Genomic DNA, 19,091 nt, shown 5'->3' on the forward strand with positions numbered 1-19,091 from the left:
TCATATTTGTTTTTTTTTTTTTCCTATTATATTCCTTATATTATTATATAATAATTTTTTTCATCACTCATTATATAGTATCTTATATTATTCAATTTGTTTTTTTACAAGTTATTTAGGTGAAAAATATATATATTTATATGTGTAGGGTATTTTAGTAATCAAATTAATTTAGGTTATGATTCATGAGAATTAGTAAACAATAACAATGGGAATCAATTCCATTCCTGTGCTGATTCTATATGATTAGTAAACAACTTAATGGGAATGATTATTCCCATACCAATTTATTACTTTCCTGATTCCTTATTTCCTCAATTCCTAATAAGTAAACGGCTCCTAAGGTTGTAATTTGATTATATTCTAGTTTTGTTTTTTTTGTTTTTTTTTACCTTCTTCTTAGTTAATTTTTCTTTATGAACATTTCGATAAATAAAAAATTTCAAATTTTGACATGATAAGATTTCATCTCATATCAACCATTGAACCAAGTAAAGTACATTTAATCTCATCTGTCAAATGTTTATCTTTTATATCACACCAATCATTGGATCAAATTGTCTTATCTCAATCTCATATATTTATTATATCTTTAAATACAAAATTTGAAGAACAACAACAAACTAGAACAATACTTGATTAAACACATACATAAACTGATTACCAAACATGAAAGAATGTTATTACATATTATCTATGACGGCTTGGGACGATGGGCACGAACTGGATGCCAGATTTGTCATAATGTCATTTTATGCATCTTTGAACCATGCCTTTATAGCTGAAGTTGCAAATGTGGAAGTGTATACCATTTCACTCACAACCTCACGATCTTTTTTATGCTCAGAACTTTGTATTGTAAGACAACATTGCTTTAGCAAGAACAAGAGGTAGTGGAACGTCGGAGGCCAGCTTTCAGGCCCATTTCGATATATTAGATTTCATGGTGTAAGAGCCTCTTTTCAGGCCCATTATTTGTTGATTTGTAAAGCGTATTGGAAAAGCCCAACAACGTCGTCACTCCAAATTTTGGGGCGGAATTTCATCAAAGCATTATTGCCTTTCGAAATTCACCAGTCTTCTTCTCTTCAACAACAATATTACCTGCCTCTATGTCTCTGCGTTACCTCTTCGGCGGAGTAACCCACACCGCTGTCAACCATACTCACCTCATGCTCAAGCCCTATATTGGCTTCTGTGCACTATTAAATCACAATGCTTTGATCCCCATTTCTTCTTCTTCTTCTTCTTCAGCGTTTGTATTTCTCCATGGCTCTCCTTCTTTTTCTTCTGCAAACCCAATTTCAGGTTCACAAAGTTGTACAACATCACCCCCATGTGGTGGCACTTGCATTTACATGGGTGCCCACGAGGATGATTGGATCATCAGACTCGCCAAGTTTGCAGTAGAGCAGCACAATTTCAAAGAGGTCTTTTTCCTTTTCCTGTTTTAAATTCTCCATCTTTACGCCAATTTTCTGTCTTTTGTTCCAAACCCAGTTCATAAAATATCATAAACTCCGGCAAATTAAATTTTATACGAAATCCGTTTTGGTTTCTTTATAGGGTGTGTACCTTTTGTGGAGAAGATTGTATCCAATGCATCTTTATGGGATGTTGGAAACGTTTCAGTGAAAAGTTACTCTTTGGTACTAAATGTGAATTTTGGTGTATGTTAATTTTGTCAATCTCATTTCCTTTATTCTGCTAGCATTCTATGGTTTTAATTTAAGGTAGGTTTAAACATTATGTGTGTTTGGCCCCAAAGATGTAGTTATTGAGATTCTTATTGGTTTCTCTCTCTTTCTTCTGGCACTTCTACTTAATTTTGTTTATAATGTCAATGTTTCTTTTTTGTGTTTGTGTAGAGTAAGAATCTTCAATATGTGAGGGTGTTGGGGGCAAGCCACACTATGGTTTCTAGCATATTGTACCATATTACACTGGAGACAGTTGATGCTACTAAGCCTAAGATTTACCATGCAGTTGTTTGGTTACAAATATTAAAGAACTTCATGGAGTTGCTTGCATGGAAGCCCGTTAATGACCGCTTGTCGGTTCTTGGTGTTAAGTCCGGTGAGTACAGTCCAAAGATTTCTTTCCACATATTTTACCTTATATTTCAAGTTTGGGACTTTTTTTCACTTGATTTAGGATTCTTGTGCTTTGCTCAATTTGCCAAACACTGCATCTGCATGTTTCCTGAGAAATTGTTTGGAAAGAAACCAATCCAAATTGTTAATTACTGTAAATGTTTTACCTCCAAATCTAAAGTGCACAGGACAAATGCAAAGGCCCCCTCGCATCTTTCCCTTCTTCATTTACTTAAGCTGAACTTTTGAAGGCATTCATTTTCAAGATGTTTCTTTGGTATTCTGTCTGAAGTAAAGAGAGAAGAGATGAAAAGAAATGAACACATGATGTTTTGCTTCATGAGGGCAACCAATTGAACTAGCCATCCAGAGAGGCAAGTATTGCATGCCCTAGGAATCTACAGTATCAGCCCAATGGTAGGCATCACACAGGCCTAGTCAACATAGCTAGCATGTAAGATCACCCTAAGCATAAGAGCTGACATGCTTTTCCGCTAGTCTTTGCTTATTCCGAAGTTGTAGAGGGGAACTTAGATACTGAACATTTATGACACTACTGATTTATAGTTTAACCACCCATAGAGAGACTTATGTAATTCTACATCTTGGGTAGGAGAAAAACTTGACATCCTTTAGTTACTACCATGCTGCCCCTTGAAAGTTTATCTGATCTAGGATTTTTACAGCTTCAATTTTTTAAACTTCTGCTTACTAATGCAATGTAGGGATCCATGGAACAACCAACAACCATGACCCTCTTCTCGTGTCTTCATATAGGTAAACTTGTTTAAAAGTCGTCACTTGCAAGCCAATTTGTTTTCCTTTATTAAAACTATCCAGTCAGTTTATCAATCATACTACCTGCACAATCACTTTAGCCACTCAAACCATATAATACATAGGACTACAACAACCTTAAAGTAAATCCCTGAGTCATGCCAGGTTCTATTTGGAAACTTGATATTCTAAAACAGCTTAATAGTGGTTGATGTTGCCTCTAGTCTAGAAAATCCTATCCATTGTTTGTTAAGTTTTAAATCGACGTTTATGCTTTTGTCATTCTTGAGCTGTACTTTTCTCTGGCTTTTGTAGTTCTCAGTGTAGATAGCTTTAGTAGTGTCTTCGTAAAGGAATAGTGTTATTTATCCCGCTTGTATGTATTTTCACAGCATTTCTGTGGATGTGAAACATAGAACAGTTATTATAGTGGCAGCAATGAATATTTGAATAATTATTCTGTAGGTTATTTTAGTGGCAGCATTAAATGTTACTAGTATCACCCTTGAGGTATAAACGTATTACATGCATCCATTTGTAAATACTTGTATAAAGGATTTTATAGATGACATGTCTATGAGTAATGCTAGAGGGGTCAGAATTTTTATCCACATCAATTGATCAAATGCTCGGGCAGTTGATGTGTTAATTAACAATTGGACTTAGTAGCGACGTACTAAGTACATATGAACTGCCACATCACGTGGTTAGATAATTGGGTCTCTGTAGTATTTTTCTTTGTTTATTGTCTAATTACTTGTTTGAGCCAGTCATTGGAAGTGGCGAACTTCATACTTGAAAGTATCAACACATCTGTTAATGGATATTGGCTGTTCGCGGATGCCTTCTCTGACAGATGTGTGACTGAATAAGAAAAATGGAACAGCTGAAATTTTTTTACATTGTTGTATAGTTTGTAGTTAATTACGGTAGTGAAAGAGTTTCATTCTCTGAATGCCTCAAAAGTACATTTGATGAGTAGCATTGTCTATGTACCTCCAGAGGACAGATTTTCGTGCATACCCTGAGAAGCAAAGAGACATTAACCTGACAGTACAAGTTGAAAAGCTTAGTGATGCAGAGTAATTGCCGTCTTTGACTTATAATCTGTATTACAAGTTGAGAGTGTTGGTCATGCAATAGGCAATTGAATTCTTTGGTATTTATGCCCCAATTTCGAAGTTTTTCACTTGCTGGCTTATATATGTTTTTCTTTATGTAATTTGGTTTCGGTTTCACAGGGACTGTTTTGGATGTCTTATTTGTTTTACACAGGTGATTTGAAATTGCATGAAGCTGTTATGTTTTATATGAATAATGTACAGCGAGATCGTTCCCTAAACTGAATGTACAAAGCCTACCTATCTAACTTCCAAATTTGGATACGCCCGGCACATTGCATCAGTCATTCACTTACAGTTATGTGAGGCCTACTACTTTGTACGGTGAGCCGCACATGCTTGGATAAGTGTCCAATGCCACAAATAGTACTTGTTTTTGGTCGGAACAAATATTCCCCCTAACCTTCGACGAAAAAAAATATTCCTTCAAACCTTTGAAATTCACCTTTTCAACCTTGAACAATGTATAGTGAATAGTGAATTTTGGATCTGTTAATGATATAATCTCCAGTAATGTTTATTTTCCCTTTTCTATCTATTTATTAAGGGAAGAGAAGATAGAAGATGGACCATATGTTCATCTCACTTGGTGAATGATCACCAGCTTGTTAATGATTTATTTTGTACATCTATGCAGGGTGATTTTCTGTTGAGTGTGGCCTGGATCTTTGTTTTTGGATTATCTTGCTGCTTGAAATATCTGAAATCTAAAACGTCAAATGAGAGCTCAACCAGTCAATATAAAGAGCTAAAGTTATAGAAGGAAAGGAACAATGTTTATATGCATGTCAATAAAGGCAAGGGATGCCATTCAAAATTAATTTGAAGTTAATCTGACATTGCATACTTCCTAGTCCAGTCCCTTGCTATTTCAATGGCTTTCTGTTTGTCTGTTCGGAAGAGAAGGCAGCATGGATTGAGAGGGTCCATTGGATTTGGATCATCAAGAAGTGAGCATATGGAGAGCAGCAGGCTCTCAATGGTCTGGACTGGGTTCCATTCATCTTCTTCCAAAATGTCTATGTAAATTGTCCCATCCTCACCAATGTTTGGATGATATACCTGCATAACACCAACATATGGCACATCTGTAAATGAATTGTTGGAAAAAGGACAAAGGCTACAAGAATTTCATTATTGAAGCTTATAACGGCGACATGAAAGTTATGCAAGTGAATTATATGAGCAGGTATAATATTCCATGCAGAATGACAAGAAAGATTTGGGATGAAAATTTTCAGAACATCTAATGCGAGTTGCAACTAGTTTTAGTTTATAGAACTGGAATGGAAATGTTCTATTTCCACACTCTAGCATCATATATAAGATATTAATCTTGTCCTACTTTGAATCTAGACAATTAAACAAGTTGATTCTTACCTAAATTCGTAATCCAGATTCAAAACCCGACTCGAGAACATGAACATGAACATTTCTCCTCATGTCGTAACGCGTTCTAATCAAGACTATTCATCCAAAGGTATAGAAACATAATGATTGCCTAAACCCCTAAAACACCTAGACTTCTGTTGACTTGACTCAGAATGCAGTCTTTGTCATTGATCTTTAGAGTGATGCTTGTCGTTTAATCCGCCTTTTCCATTACTCTTAACACATGTTTTCACCTCAATCACATGCATATCGTCATCCGATTGCAAAATTATAATAGACAAGATGTATGTGTATACAGTAGATACATTACCTTGGTTAAAAATTTGATGGTGGGAGGTTTGGTAGGATAGTCTTGTGGTAAATCAATGGAGAGAAAAAAGACACCTCCTTCATAAGGAGAATATGAAGGCCCCATGATCACACCTTGCCATTTGAAGGGCTCATCTTCAATTACTGGTCCATAACTGCAGTGTGTTGGGAAGTCTGCTTTTCTGAACCCCTCCCTTTTGTAAATCCAGTGCTCTGCAACTTTTCTGTCCTTCATGACAATTTATATTTTTGTTAGTTTGATCAAGCATCATAGCAAATAAAATATGCAAACGCCAATGGTTCCCACCACACTGGCGGTAGCTTCCCCCTTCCCCATGACACCCCGTTCGAACCCCGTTGGACCCCAATGTAACCCAAAAACAAAAATGCAAACCATAAGAGGAGAAGTTGAGTTGATCAAAAAAAAAAAAAAAAGGAGAAGAGAAACTACCTATCTGGCATGCTCTCTGTGTGCATGCAGCAGAAGTTTGATCAACAAAGCAAGATAATGAGAATCTCAACAGTTAATTTATGGCCAGCAAAGCTTCGATGGATAATAAGTTAATTTGTGCTTGGGAACCTCCTATATGTGGCTTTATTTATCTTATGATTTTGATTTTTCCATGTTCCTGGAAAAGAGTTAGTCTTTTCTTGGAGCTTGACTTCAACCGCGTCAAATTCAAGAAAAATCTTGTCTAAATGGAAAAGTGACTGACAAAAATGGCGTGAGGGAAATTCTTGCGCAGTTTCGCTCTTTGTTTACCAAAGGAAGAACATTGACCCAGTTTTTTGCCAGTTAATAGAACATGTCAGGTTGAAGGATGGTCACTCTTTTATGAGTTACTAGCTAATATCAACTAACTCTTGATCTAATGGTATTTATCTTATCAAGAAAGGAGATTATAAGTAATTCCCAATCGCAACTGGAAAAAAGAAAAAATGAAAATGAAAGACAACTTACAATTTCGCTGAGAGCAAGAGCAATAGAGGCAATAGTTGGAGTCAATAGTCAAAATCGGCTCCACATTTTAAAAAAGAATACAACCAATGTGGGATGTGGATGAGTGATTGGCGCCATTTTCCCAAATGCAGTGAAAATTTCGTCTAGCTTTTGACTTGAGAGTGAAAAGCTGTTTCAGACCAAAAAAAAAAAAAAGAGTGAAAAGCCCTAGTTTGGAGAGAGGACTGGCCCTAGCCCAAGGTGACGTACTTAGGGCCCAAAGTATCGAAGACATAATTTGTTAAAAATGGTATAGCCGCGCGGCTATACTATTTTTTGACACGTTGGCCCCTTTTTAACTAAATAGTATAGCCGCGCGGCTATACTCGGGTATTTTTTATTTTATAAAAATTGTATAGCCGCGCGGCTTTACTACGGTAATCGGCTATACCTGTTTCGGCACGTCGGCGCCTAATTGCTAGACGCGCCCCCTTTTTTTCCTCTATAAACGTATAGCCGGGCGGCTGTACTCGAGTAATTTTTAAAACTTAGTATGGCGATACTCTTTTTACACATAGGCAGACGGTAGGAGGCTTTTTTAAATAAATAGCATAGCCGCACGGCGATACTCGGGATTTTTAAAATAATAATAACAATAATAATTTAAATTTATTAAATTTATTAAATTTATTTTTTTTAAATTAATCGTATAGTCGAGCGTCTATACCCTTTATATATATATATATATGGATCCTTTTTCAAGCCCCATTCAACGTTCCAAATTTGGCAACAGTACTATTCAAAAAGATATTTGCATTAGACATCTTGCCATTTCATAATGCATAGTTGGAAAATCATGCATCATGCCTGTTTCAAAGTGCAAAACCTTCGTCACAGAACAGAAAAGTTGTAGAAATAAAATCAACAGCCACAGAAACTAAACTTCATAAGAAAAAGAACGGAAAATATATCACTGCATAAACAACATCTTCTAATAAAGAAAAAAAACCAAATTGAAGAAAGCACAAATCTGATAATCTAACCATTCACTGCAAAAATTTTGGAAAAGAAAAAAGATGAGTTACATGCCTATATACTGAATCAAAAAAAAAAAAAAAAAAAAAAACCTCAATACTACATCAATTTAATCAGTGAAATCGTGGTTTCAGTATCACATATCATTTTTTGAAATGAAAGAAAAAAACAAGGAAGGTTATGAATCAGAAACCAGAAGAGCATCCCATATCATGTCCATGTCCAAAGAAGGCATTCTACTTAGCTGAACAGCATCCACATCTGCTGATACTAAATCCTGCTTGCTTTTCTTGCTTTCAATTACCACCTGATGATCAGATCCAACTTTGCTCTCCAATCCAAACTGCCACTCTTTTCTTGTTGGGTTTTGGCTGAAATTACTATTGATCATGAGATTTGAGTACTTGTGATCATCATGATCATCAGCTGAGTGCTTGTTTGGTGATGCTAATTGTGATGATTTGGACTCCATGATGGCCTTCTGATGTGCTTGTGATGAAGTAATTGCTTGTAACTTTGCTTCAAGCAGAGCAGCTGTGGTTCCTTTCAAAGCATTGGCCTTAAGTTGATGCTTCAAATCTGGGAAATTCAAATGCGCATGCTCGCCACGCAACATGTAGGCGGCTGTGTCATATGCCATGGCAGCCTCCTCAGCTGTGTCAAAAGTCCCCAACCAAACCCTTGCTCGGTTTCTTGGTAATCGAATCTCAGCCACCCATTTCCCCCAATGCCTTTGCCTAACTCCTCTAAATAGCTTCCCTGGTGTTGATGCTGCTGATGACAAATTGTTATGAGGCTGCTTGCGGTGTTGATTGATCTGCTGCTGCAATCTTGATGACCTTCCAGTGTGTTTCATTGGCTGCGTCTTCGTTGTGCTTAGCCAGTAATCATTGAAGCCTTTAGATGAATGGCTTGCTAAATTTTGGTTCAATTTAAGCCACTCAATCATGCCCGGTTGACGCTGAATTTGGTCGATTACTTGAGGAGTAGGAAATGAAGGGATTGATAAATAGGGGAACATACTAGGCTCATCACACCCTTTGGTCTTGCCAAGTGAGTCTACAACTTCAACTTGCGTGGACGACGAAGATGATGATAATGATGAAGGATCTAACAGATTTGGCTCCTGCAAAAACAAAGTTAAGTTTGGAAATTTTGACCTGTTTGATGAAAAGGAAGGTGGAGAAGTAGGTGGTTGATCAGATACTTGAACTCTACTCAGCTGAGGAAATGTATCCAAGAAATTTACAGGAACAAATGGACTTTTGGTCAATCCAGGCATGTTGTCAATCAAATTGGAACCAGAAGAAGAAAACTCCTCTGTTGAAGAACTACTAGACTCTGGTGACAGTGATGATTTTGATACACTGCCACACCAAATGGCTGGATCACCAATCAAATTTGATCCATTATCACTTGCCATTCTTGAAAAATAAGATGGCAATTGCTTTGCTACGAAGGTTTCCAACTTGGGAAACTTACCATCCATACTAATAAAAACTTTGAGAGCATACAGAACACACAAAGAAAAGAATGGCACAGAAATAATGGAAATCATGAATGCACTATGCTATATATATTTACCTCTGAAGGCTAAAGCTCTCCTCATCATGTGACAAGTATGTTTCTGGTTTATTAGAATATTAAAGGAACCTACTTTATGTCGATAAAGCAAAGCTATTGTCCGAGTCAGATCTCTCTCTCTCTCTCTCTCTCTCTCTCTGCTCAATTGACAAAAAGAATAAGCTCACCACCTTCCATTTCCTCCCCCAAGCAAATTCGTGCTTGCCAATATTCTTTCATGCCTCCTTGCAGCCAATCAGAACCTGACAGCTCAGGCCCTTCTTAGCTAACTTGCCATGTAGGGTTACATGTTATGCAGTGAATCTTCCCCAGTGATGGTGACTGCATGAAAATTTCAACCTTTTACTTTCATGGCTTTTTATATATCATGATCAGGGATTTTTGATGTCATTGATCATGTGATTTTCTTTAACACCCACATGCCTCATTCCCCTTCTTTTTACTTTCCAATTGAGTTTTATATGTAAAGTTTACACCTTCAATATATATAACACAAAACTTCATTTTCTGAAACATAAGCTAAGCTTGTTTTATACAAGTGTACATCTGCTAATAGTTGCTTCATTAGTCTTAATTTTAAGCCAACTGAGATGGCCAACCTTATGACTGGTCCTACATTGCAGGAAATTAGTGGAACGCTCATACAAATGTTGGTACCAGAGGCTGCATTTATCAATATTATCATCCAAATAATCATTAGCGTTGAACCGGCCTTAAACCTAATTTTATTTTAGGCCAGGATGTTGGATTAATTATTCTATAAGAATGAGTAAATGATGACTGTCTTTTCTGGATCTAACCATTAAACAAATAGTGATGAAAGCTATCAACACAGGTATACCTTGTTTGGCTTTTTCTTGGGGCATCATGAGCATATGTGTCTTTTGAAGAGGGTTTGGAGACACTCAAGCACCTCATCAGCTCAAGCAAATAAAGGTAAAAGCCATAGCTAGCAAGCACTGCCACTAATTTCTCTCCACCTCAAGTGGTGAGGCTGGCTTTGAAATGATTAAAATTTCCTTCATTTGTGTGGTGCTGTTAAGTTTGCAGCCATTTTAAGCTAACCATTTGGGTCAACGCCACTTGGAGGGAACCATTCCAAGTGAGGAAAATACAAATATATATTATACTATAGAGAAGGAAAAAGAGAGAATAAAGAATCTCAAAGGAACTCTCTTTATTTTTTCACTTTTTGTTTTGGCAAGTTTTGCAATATTATTCTAAGGCTAACTTGTTTGTCAATGCTATCTTACAAAACAAGCACATGGCTATGGATGAGGCTAAGCTACCTATATTATGTTTTTTTTTACATGCTTAGTTGAGGAGGATTAGTAGGCAGAGGGCACGAGGCCATGTTTTCAAATGTTAGCTTTTGCTTTCTGTTTCCTTGATCATATATATCTTTATTCCTTCCTGTGTTTTGGACCTCAAAACCTTGAAACAGAAGGAAATAAATAAATAATGTCTCATTTCCAAACACACACACATCAGCAACAGCTTTTAGATTAAATTAGAGATGGAGAAGGAGCTTGATCAATGAGTGGATGACAAGTCATGAGTGGGGACTCAGTGCCTCTATCTATATAATATTGTTACTCTTGTGACAGGCAGTGCCTCTATCTATATAATATTGTTACTCTGTGACAGGCCTTGCTTAATTTTCTTACAATCTTCCATCAGTTTCTCTGTCTTGAAGATAAGAATTTTGCAGCCTAGCAAAGCAAAATAGACACATTCATTGTGCCTGGTTGTCCAGTTTCTCTGTTTCTACCATTATCTATTTATAGTCACATTTCTCTTATGGTTTGTGGAGTGATGTTCGCTTATGAAACTTATGTTATCAGACAAATACTTATCTCGCATAAATCTGAACCCCAAATTTAAAAAGGAACCAAACTAATTTGTGGTCCGGATACAGTAAGAGAACATCTCTCACGATTTCTGCAGCTATTTCATGTTGTCTGATGCATGTTATAGGAGCTTTCAGAGGTGGCTCTGCTCATGTGGCTACGGACTATGATAAATTGATAATATAATAACAGCATATACAACTGGGGTACATTGCATATAAACAACAGATCTAGTCATTTGTAATTATCATTTAAATATTTTATTTTATTTTTGTAAACATGTTGAATATTCTACATCTGTGGTCTGGTGTGTGTGTCTGCGAGCATTTAAGTATATGGGGGACAGAGAAATTTGTCCCTTGTCAACAGTTTATAACCTTAGCTCACAACAACAACAACAACTACCCTCAAAACTATAATTAGTTTAAAGTATCATGGCATCATGGATAACCAATTAATTAATCACTCATTTGGGCTCAATTAAGCTGACCCTCAAATCAGAAAGAAAGAAAAACGAACAGGTTCATTTCTGGTGCAACTGCTTCAAGAATTTGACTATTATATGTATATATGACTTCCCTTTTACTTTATTCTTCTCATCAACCTTTTTTTTAAAAAGGGTTTTGATCAACCTTTTTGCAAGGAAGTTCACCCCTCCACGCCAACCCCCTTTAATTTCCCTCACTGCTGCTAATCCTACACAGAAGCACCATATATATAAAGTTAGATAAGATGAAAACATGACAAAAGATAGTGTAAAAGATGAAAACAACTGCATCAAAGTGGAATTCTTCTTGTTCAAATGATTCCATCTTTTGTTTTACATCACTTAGTCTTTCCATCTTTTCTAGCTCACAAGAAAGAATTTGTCTAGGAAGGGAATCGCAATTTTTTTTTTCTTAAAGATTTATTAGTGTTGCCACATACTCACGTAATATCTGATAATTGAGACATAGTGGTACTTTTATTCTACAATGTTGGAAGATGTCTCAAGTTCGATTTCCCCTTCCAAAGAAATGATAATACTTAGTTCAATATCATTTGAGTACCAAATCATGTCATAAAGTACCAAATATTATGGATCCATCTTCTAAACCCAAATTAAGAACCAAATTAAGACTTGATCATGGATGCATATACATGCATGAATTTAATAATCTTTGCGATATGTATAAAAATGAATACGTAGGCAGGCAGCAAAACCTCTTGGAAGTTGAACTAGAAAACCTTATCCTGCTGAAAACTAAGTTGTATTTTTTTTTCTTTAATCCCAAACTAAGTTGAACTTTGCTCATCTGTTCATGAGTAACATCATGACTTCCACCACAACCACCAATTCATCCAAATACTAATTTATTTTAATTAAAAAAAAGTAGCATGGAGTGCGCTTTATCGTTTATTTTGACAAAGCATGATTACCAATGCCGTTGTGGTTATCAACTTATCATTAGTTAAATCATGGCTAACTAAGGTAGGCAGAGAAAAGATGTGGGCCATTGTAAATTTGTAATGTAATGTAAAGAGAAATCAAAGACATTGCTTAAAATTTTTAGTTATACTTTTCAATATGCTTTTTAATTAATATATAATTAAACCATCGACTCTTTCTCGTAACATGACCATGTCTAGGTAGTAGTAGTTTATCAATTTCAATTTTAAAAGGTTTCTCTCTTGCGAAATCAATTGTCAGTTTAGTTATTGTCTCTAATATGCAATTTATCCATGAAAATTTAAAAAGATGTTCACAAAACGCTTCAAGGCTTATGCCTCGCTCGCTCAGGAGCACAAAAAATGTCTCGCTTTTCAAAACTGTAGTTAAAACTTCAAAACTGTTCTGAATTGCAGAATTAGCTTTATTTCCTTAAATTCATAATGGTTGAAATTGAAACTTATAAGAGAAACGTGTCTAAACTGGCAATTAGCTGTACGGGTTTATTTGCATGAAGTCATGGCGTTTTATTTGCAGAAACTGATTCCCCATTGACATGTTCAAGTCTTAGGATAAGCCTTTAGTTCACCAAATAACACAAAGGTCACCTTTGAATATATCATACTATTGGCACCAACTCCCATTACATAAAGTTTTAACACTTGGTTTATTTGATCCATTTTTCTTTTGCTTGTAATTTTTGTTTGTCTAAACACTTGTGGGGTCGAGAAAATCAGTGTGACATATTCAGAGCAGAGTTTCTAAACGTGAGGGTGTTTAACTGGAAGGAGTCTTTTTTATTTTATATAAAATAAAAAAAAGGATATTGGGGAAGAGGAGAATCGAACCTAGGACCTAGGATGCAAAGGTAAATGCTCTTATCCACTTGAGCTGCATTGGAACTTGTTTTTGTTCTGCAATGTAGTTTGACGGTCGAGGTTCCAACCATTCTTGAAAACCTTGTTCAAAGAAGACAATGAGGTACAACAGAACAATCGATCACATTCATGAGGTTTAAGAAATTTAACCATCACATTCATGAATCCCTTCTCTCTCTCTCCATCACATATTAGTGTTTCATGTGAGTTTGGGGTTTGTCTGCATGAAGATGTACCTCCACCTTCAGCAATTACCATGCCATGCAATGTGATGAAGCTTTCATTTGGGTGGCTTGGGAGCCTCTGGTTTTTTCCATGGCTGTTGGTGAAGACCCTATTTTTTTTCCTACAACAGTCATCTCTGTCTCAACAACTTTACCCTATATCTATTTGCCACAGCTATCTCATATTCTCATTCTCATTCTCATTCTCATTCTCATTCTCGCTAGAAGAACCTTGCCCTATATCTGGGTTCTGTAAGCAGTATGTTAAACTAGTAATAAAGGCATCTATTTGCCACAGCTATCTCATATTCTCATTCTCATTCTTGCTAGAAGAACCTTGCCCTATATCCGGGTTCTGTACGAAGTATGTTAAACTAGTAATAAAGGCATCTATTTGCCACAGCTATCTCAAATTCTCATTTTCATTCTTGCTAGAAGGATCTTGCCCTATATCTGAGTTCTGTATGCAGTAAGCTTGAACATAAAGATAATCTAGGACCACAGCATATGATACTAAATTTTATTGTACTAAGGTGTACATGTGGATGTGAAGCATGTGAATGTGTTCGTTTCGTTGCAATGGAAAACACAACAGAATCATCTAGTGCACATGGAGACAAATGAAACATCAAAGCATCCAAGCTTTAATGATCATTGTCTCTGGGTAGTTTGATAGTTCTTAAAATGACTAGGTTGCTGTGCACATCTTTATTTTTCATTGTAAAGAATGCTAGATTCTTATCACAATAAGTAAAGAACGTAAGATAAAACAAAAATCTCCTTAAATAACTTCCACCAGAGTAAAGACTTTCTTCTCTTGCTTCAGAAGACTATTAAGACATTCCTGTTCTGCAAAGGACGTGATTAATTTTTCATTCATGTCGAAACACAGCCAACACAGGTTCTCCCCATGTTTGAAGTATCCAAAGAACATGCCATGCACTAATCTTGTAATTTCATTTCCCAAAAACATGGCATAGTAGTTTTGATGTCCTACATGTACAATTTTCAGTGATGGTTTGTGGTGGAATGTGCATCTAGGCATGCTTCTAAGTTGAACAAGAACCCGCAGTGAGGGTGTGCATCGCTTTTCCTATTTCCCTTTTAAAGGAAAAGAAGGCTTACTAACAGAAGTAGATCTCAACGGTCTTTGTACTAGAAACTCAGAGCACGCCTACTAACACAGAAAGGCAAGAGATGACCTACAAGAAAGGTGATTGCCTCTTCTCCTTCCTTTATCTGATTATAATATCATATTGTTTCCTTTCAGTCCTCTTACTCCTCCACAGAATATTAACCCACTCAAACATTTAGAGGATGATACATGCTCCATATATACGAATCCACATCAAAGCAGTATCCCTAGCTAATGAGACTCTTTCCTACAGTAACAGATTACAAATGCAAATAGTGTAGAGGACAGAAAAACAAACCACAGAAGTTGACAGTTTTAGCCAATGGTCAATCAATCCTTGAGCTAAGGACAAGGGACCATGCTCTAGAGACTAGAACACATACATGGGCACGACGCCACAAAATAAGCTTTTTGTTCTTGTCAAAAAACCTATGACCTCTTAGGTCCAACCACTTACATCTACATCAAAGGACCATTGCCAAGGCTTATAATATCTAGCAATTAACAACTCACATCACAAATGATGTAAAAGATACATAATCTAAAACCTTGATTTGTAAAGTCGCAAACGGAATTAGAGATGTAATAAGTTATGAGTTTTCACAATCTGTAACAGAACCCAGCGTAATTGTGTTTAAAATCCTCCTATATCGAATTGTATCTGTGTTGGCCAACAAGCATCTCCACAGGTCCATGGTGATTCAATAAACTTCAAAGGTTGAGACTAAGCTACAGCTCTTATAGAGGCACCTCAATATTGATTAAAGTTTATAAATTTTGCTTTATTATGTTACGAATTCAGTTCAGTTTTCTGAAATTCCAAATAATCAATCAATTCCAAATCATGATGCAAATAATAAGAATTACAGAAATCAATGGTACATGAAATTGGCTCACTTCATACATTTCTAAGTTAAGTATACAACAAACTCACAATGACATATTTTCCAACATCAATTATTCAACACACCACAAATTTAAACAATGAAATCTCAACAGCTATTAATCAAGCCAAAGTTAAGACAACAACCCCAAATTAGACAATGCCATTCATTCTCTTATTTCGTACTATTTGCTTTTACCTCCGGAAGAATTCCCTCCCGGAGCTGCCCCCGCGGCCTTCTTCGCCTGCTTTTCTTGGAGCGCTTTCGCATCCCTGCCATTCATTTTTCAAGAAACAAAATATTTACAAATTGGGTTGTCTCAAAAGAAATAAAAATAAAAACCCAAAAAGAAATAGAAAAGAAAAAGATAAAAGATTGGAACTTGGACCTCTCTCGGCGCTGTTCTGGGGTCAAGCCATCGTCCTTGTTCTTACCCTTGCCGCCCCGAGCCTGAGCTCTTTCCCGATCTTTCTCTCTCTGGTTGCCGCGTGATCAAATCTCAGAATCAAAGAAAACACCCAATTTTGTTTTTGTTCGTACCAAAATTACTTCCAATAATAATAACGAAACAGAATTGAAGTGTTGAGAAACACGAGATTAAACAGAAATTCTGAAGCAGATTAAAAAAAAAGCCTAACATGATGTATGAAATCAACAATGGAAAGGATATGAGTCATGATGCGAAGCGCCAAAGTCAAGAGCCAAGAAGCGAAGAAGGGCAAGAGGCCGCGAGCAAGAGCAAGTCAATTGGGAAAGAGATTTGGGTTCCAAGTAGAAAGGCTTTTGGTCCTGTTTTTGTTTTTTGTTTTTTGTTTTTTTCTGTTCAAAGTTGCAAGTTGTAGCCAAGTTAGGGTGGCGGCACCAATTCTTTACCCTAAATATGTGATGTACCCAATCATACGGCTCACATGCGGTGTGAGGAGGCACACCACAGCCATCATATGGAAGAGAAATGCTACCGCAGTGACAGCGTTTGACTATTGATACATGTAACATGTCTTGTGACATTACATGCATTACGCTTAAAAATGAATTTCTGTTTTTTTTTCGTTGGTTAACACATGGGTATTGAAATAATTTAAATTCTTTATTTTTTTTGCGTGCACTAACATAAGGAATAAAAAAAATTAGGATTATGTTGCTTTCACGTTAAAATTCGTAATTGAATACCCTCAAAATGGAAAATGAAATCAGCTAAAAAAATAGTTAATCTGATTTCAATTCCTTAATTTTCCTATTTAAATTTCCCAATTTATGACTTCTTCCATTCTTAATATTAACATTCTACCTATACATTGAAGTTTGAATCATGTGAGCTAAACCCGAGACTCCTATTAATTCCAATGTGATTATAAAAGAATCACATCAATAAAACAAATTAAATAAATAAAAATGATCTGTCACAAGCGTGGTCAGCTAGTTGCAAAGAAACTTCGCCTTGAACATTGATTTGAATCCCCAAACTAATTTTGGCTCAAAGAAATCTGATTGAGTATATATATACTACTTTTTTTTTTTTTCTTTTCTGGTGATTATTTCTCATATGTAATCAACAAATAGGTAGACAAAGTACTAAAAGGTTGAATATTATGACTATCACATGCGAATTTTTATTGACACCCCCAAGAAGTGATGTGTTTTTTCATTATTACTTGGTCTATTTTTTCGTACATTTATTCTCGCAAACATACAAAAGACATTGGGTAAATTAATTATTTGTTTGGGTTTCATGGGCACTTGGGGCCTCCTTCCTTGGTCTTCCAGTTGTTGTAGCATGGACATTCTTCCTTGTGTCCATATGTGCCTGAAGGAACACATAGACACTTGTTGCAGCACATGTTGCAGAATTCAATACATGGGTTCTTGTGTGAAGTTGCTGAGCATCGATATGCACATGCCCCTCCGCATTCTGATTAAAACATCAAATACAATAACAAAAAATTATCAAAAATAAAAATCAAGGTATCAACAAGTATCAAGTTTTTTTTTTCCCTTATTCAATTATTTAGTAAATTAGCTAAACTATAATAAATTGTATGAGAAAAATTAGGGTTATGTTTGAAATGAAAGTAAAAGTTTGAGAAATGAGTTACGTACGTTCAGCACGAAGTGATCCCTCACCGCCGGTCTGTAAAAAAATCGAACCACAAAGAAAACAGAAAATAAGGGAGAGATTATTCAAAGATATTCACAAAATAATAATTCTATAAATAACGGCCATTTTAGTTGTGAAAATCTCGTTCATGAGTACCTTCATGGATATCAAGATGAGGTTGGTTCTAGGATTTGAGTGTAAAATTATAAGAAAGCCATTGATTAGATTTAGCACTTAGTTTTTATTTGATGTAAACAGTTTTCAAAATCCCTAACTTTCATGCATAAGTGATTGCTTCCAAAATTCAGTAAAGAAACTTACTGGACGAACACTTCCATCAGCACGCCCCGGACTCTGAGCCTGCAGTAAAAATATATATGATGAGCAATTTTATTTTTTAAAGAACAAAGATAGACATACAGCTAGCTGATTAGTATGCTTGAGAGAGAGAGAGAGAGAGAGAGAGAGAGAGAGAGAGAGAGAGAGAGGCATTACCATGACATCAATGGTGCAGATCAAGGCAAAGATGAGAAAGAAAGCAGTGGAAAAACATGAGAGCCTGGCCATGTTTAATTAATTGTAAATTTTCTAGTTTCAGGGGAGAATGGAACGTTGTTCAGGAATATGATGCATGTGAGCAAGGTCATCACATATATATATGTGCATACATATACGTATATGGGAGGGCACATCTATGTTTCTTTAACTATATGGTAATTTCTTCCTCTATATATATATATATATATTCCTTATAGATATATACATGCATATGTATATATAGGATACATGCATATATATAGGAGGTGTGTTTACACTGGATATATATTTCTTTAACTAGATATTTGCAAATTAAAAACCATACTAAATTGGAGCCAAAGATATGGTAATTTCTTCCTATATATTTAGGATTAGATATGTTCAATGAGATAAAAATTAAAAACCATGCTCAATTGGAGCCAAATGTAGGATCACTTCCTACATACACGTATGTATATATAGGAAAGTGTGCTTGCAAATTAAAAACCATACTCGATTGGAGCCAAATATATATATATATATATATATATATATATGGCAATTTATTTCTTTATGCATTTCAAGTAAAGTAAAAGCAAATAAAATGAATAAATTTTTATCATTTTCTTACCAGCAATATTAAGAGAGGAGGATATTTTGTTAATATAACAATTAATTTTGGGCCACTGAACAAAATTGAGTTGGGCCTCCTAAACAAAAAGAGTTGGATTTTAACAATAGTTTTATTTTCTTCTATATTTCTATTAGTCCTGATTTCTTGGACCACAGGAGTCTAAGAGATTGTGGTCACTCACCGTTGGATATTAAT

General features: G+C 35.7%; 5 protein-coding genes across 12 annotated transcripts; 1 reads left to right on the forward strand and 4 right to left on the reverse strand.

Annotated features, from left to right (window-relative positions):
- LOC18790243 (cysteine proteinase inhibitor) lies at positions 1,012 to 4,788 on the forward strand. Of its 7 annotated transcripts, none has more exons than XR_002269866.1 (4): positions 1,046 to 1,430; positions 1,567 to 1,649; positions 1,869 to 2,076; positions 2,819 to 4,525. XR_002269866.1 is itself a non-coding variant. In XM_020555597.1 (4 exons), the coding sequence occupies exons 1-4, from the start codon at positions 1,113 to 1,115 to the stop codon at positions 4,642 to 4,644; spliced, it is 594 nt and encodes a 197-aa protein (XP_020411186.1). In that variant the 5' UTR covers positions 1,049 to 1,112; the 3' UTR covers positions 4,645 to 4,788. The 7 variants fall into 7 exon arrangements, 6 of the variants coding, with proteins under 6 accessions (XP_020411185.1, XP_020411186.1, XP_020411187.1 ...); XM_020555597.1 differs by lacking the exon at positions 1,567 to 1,649 and adding an exon at positions 4,629 to 4,788 and having other exon boundaries at positions 1,049 to 1,430; positions 2,819 to 2,870; XM_020555598.1 differs by lacking the exon at positions 1,567 to 1,649 and adding an exon at positions 4,629 to 4,787 and having other exon boundaries at positions 1,049 to 1,430; positions 4,112 to 4,145.
- LOC18791290 (ubiquitin-conjugating enzyme E2-17 kDa) lies at positions 4,774 to 6,278 on the reverse strand. 2 transcript variants are annotated; one of them, XM_020555600.1, is made up of 3 exons: positions 6,144 to 6,278; positions 5,694 to 5,916; positions 4,774 to 5,053 (listed from the first exon to the last, which is right to left on the reverse strand). In XM_020555600.1, the coding sequence occupies exons 1-3, from the start codon at positions 6,167 to 6,169 to the stop codon at positions 4,820 to 4,822; spliced, it is 483 nt and encodes a 160-aa protein (XP_020411189.1). In that variant the 5' UTR covers positions 6,170 to 6,278; the 3' UTR covers positions 4,774 to 4,819. The 2 variants fall into 2 exon arrangements, with proteins under 2 accessions (XP_020411189.1, XP_007226369.2); XM_007226307.2 differs by lacking the exon at positions 6,144 to 6,278 and having other exon boundaries at positions 5,694 to 6,131.
- On the reverse strand, positions 7,646 to 9,193 carry LOC18792717 (ethylene-responsive transcription factor ERF062). The gene has a single exon (XM_020562253.1). The coding sequence runs from the start codon at positions 9,154 to 9,156 to the stop codon at positions 7,846 to 7,848; it is 1,311 nt and encodes a 436-aa protein (XP_020417842.1). The 5' UTR covers positions 9,157 to 9,193; the 3' UTR covers positions 7,646 to 7,845.
- LOC18792358 (small EDRK-rich factor 2) lies at positions 15,613 to 16,485 on the reverse strand. The gene is made up of 3 exons (XM_007223492.2): positions 16,322 to 16,485; positions 16,040 to 16,139; positions 15,613 to 15,923 (listed from the first exon to the last, which is right to left on the reverse strand). Exons 1-3 carry the CDS (start codon positions 16,326 to 16,328, stop codon positions 15,836 to 15,838), a joined length of 195 nt encoding a protein of 64 aa, XP_007223554.1. The 5' UTR covers positions 16,329 to 16,485; the 3' UTR covers positions 15,613 to 15,835.
- LOC18789987 (gibberellin-regulated protein 12) lies at positions 17,379 to 18,486 on the reverse strand. Its single transcript, XM_020555639.1, has 3 exons — positions 18,242 to 18,486; positions 17,749 to 17,779; positions 17,379 to 17,560 (listed from the first exon to the last, which is right to left on the reverse strand). Exons 1-3 carry the CDS (start codon positions 18,311 to 18,313, stop codon positions 17,379 to 17,381), a joined length of 285 nt encoding a protein of 94 aa, XP_020411228.1. The 5' UTR covers positions 18,314 to 18,486.

The sequence above is a fragment of the Prunus persica genome, chromosome G1 (assembly GCF_000346465.2).
Source record: "Prunus persica cultivar Lovell chromosome G1, Prunus_persica_NCBIv2, whole genome shotgun sequence".
In the NCBI taxonomy this organism is placed as follows: Eukaryota; Viridiplantae; Streptophyta; class Magnoliopsida; order Rosales; family Rosaceae; genus Prunus; species Prunus persica.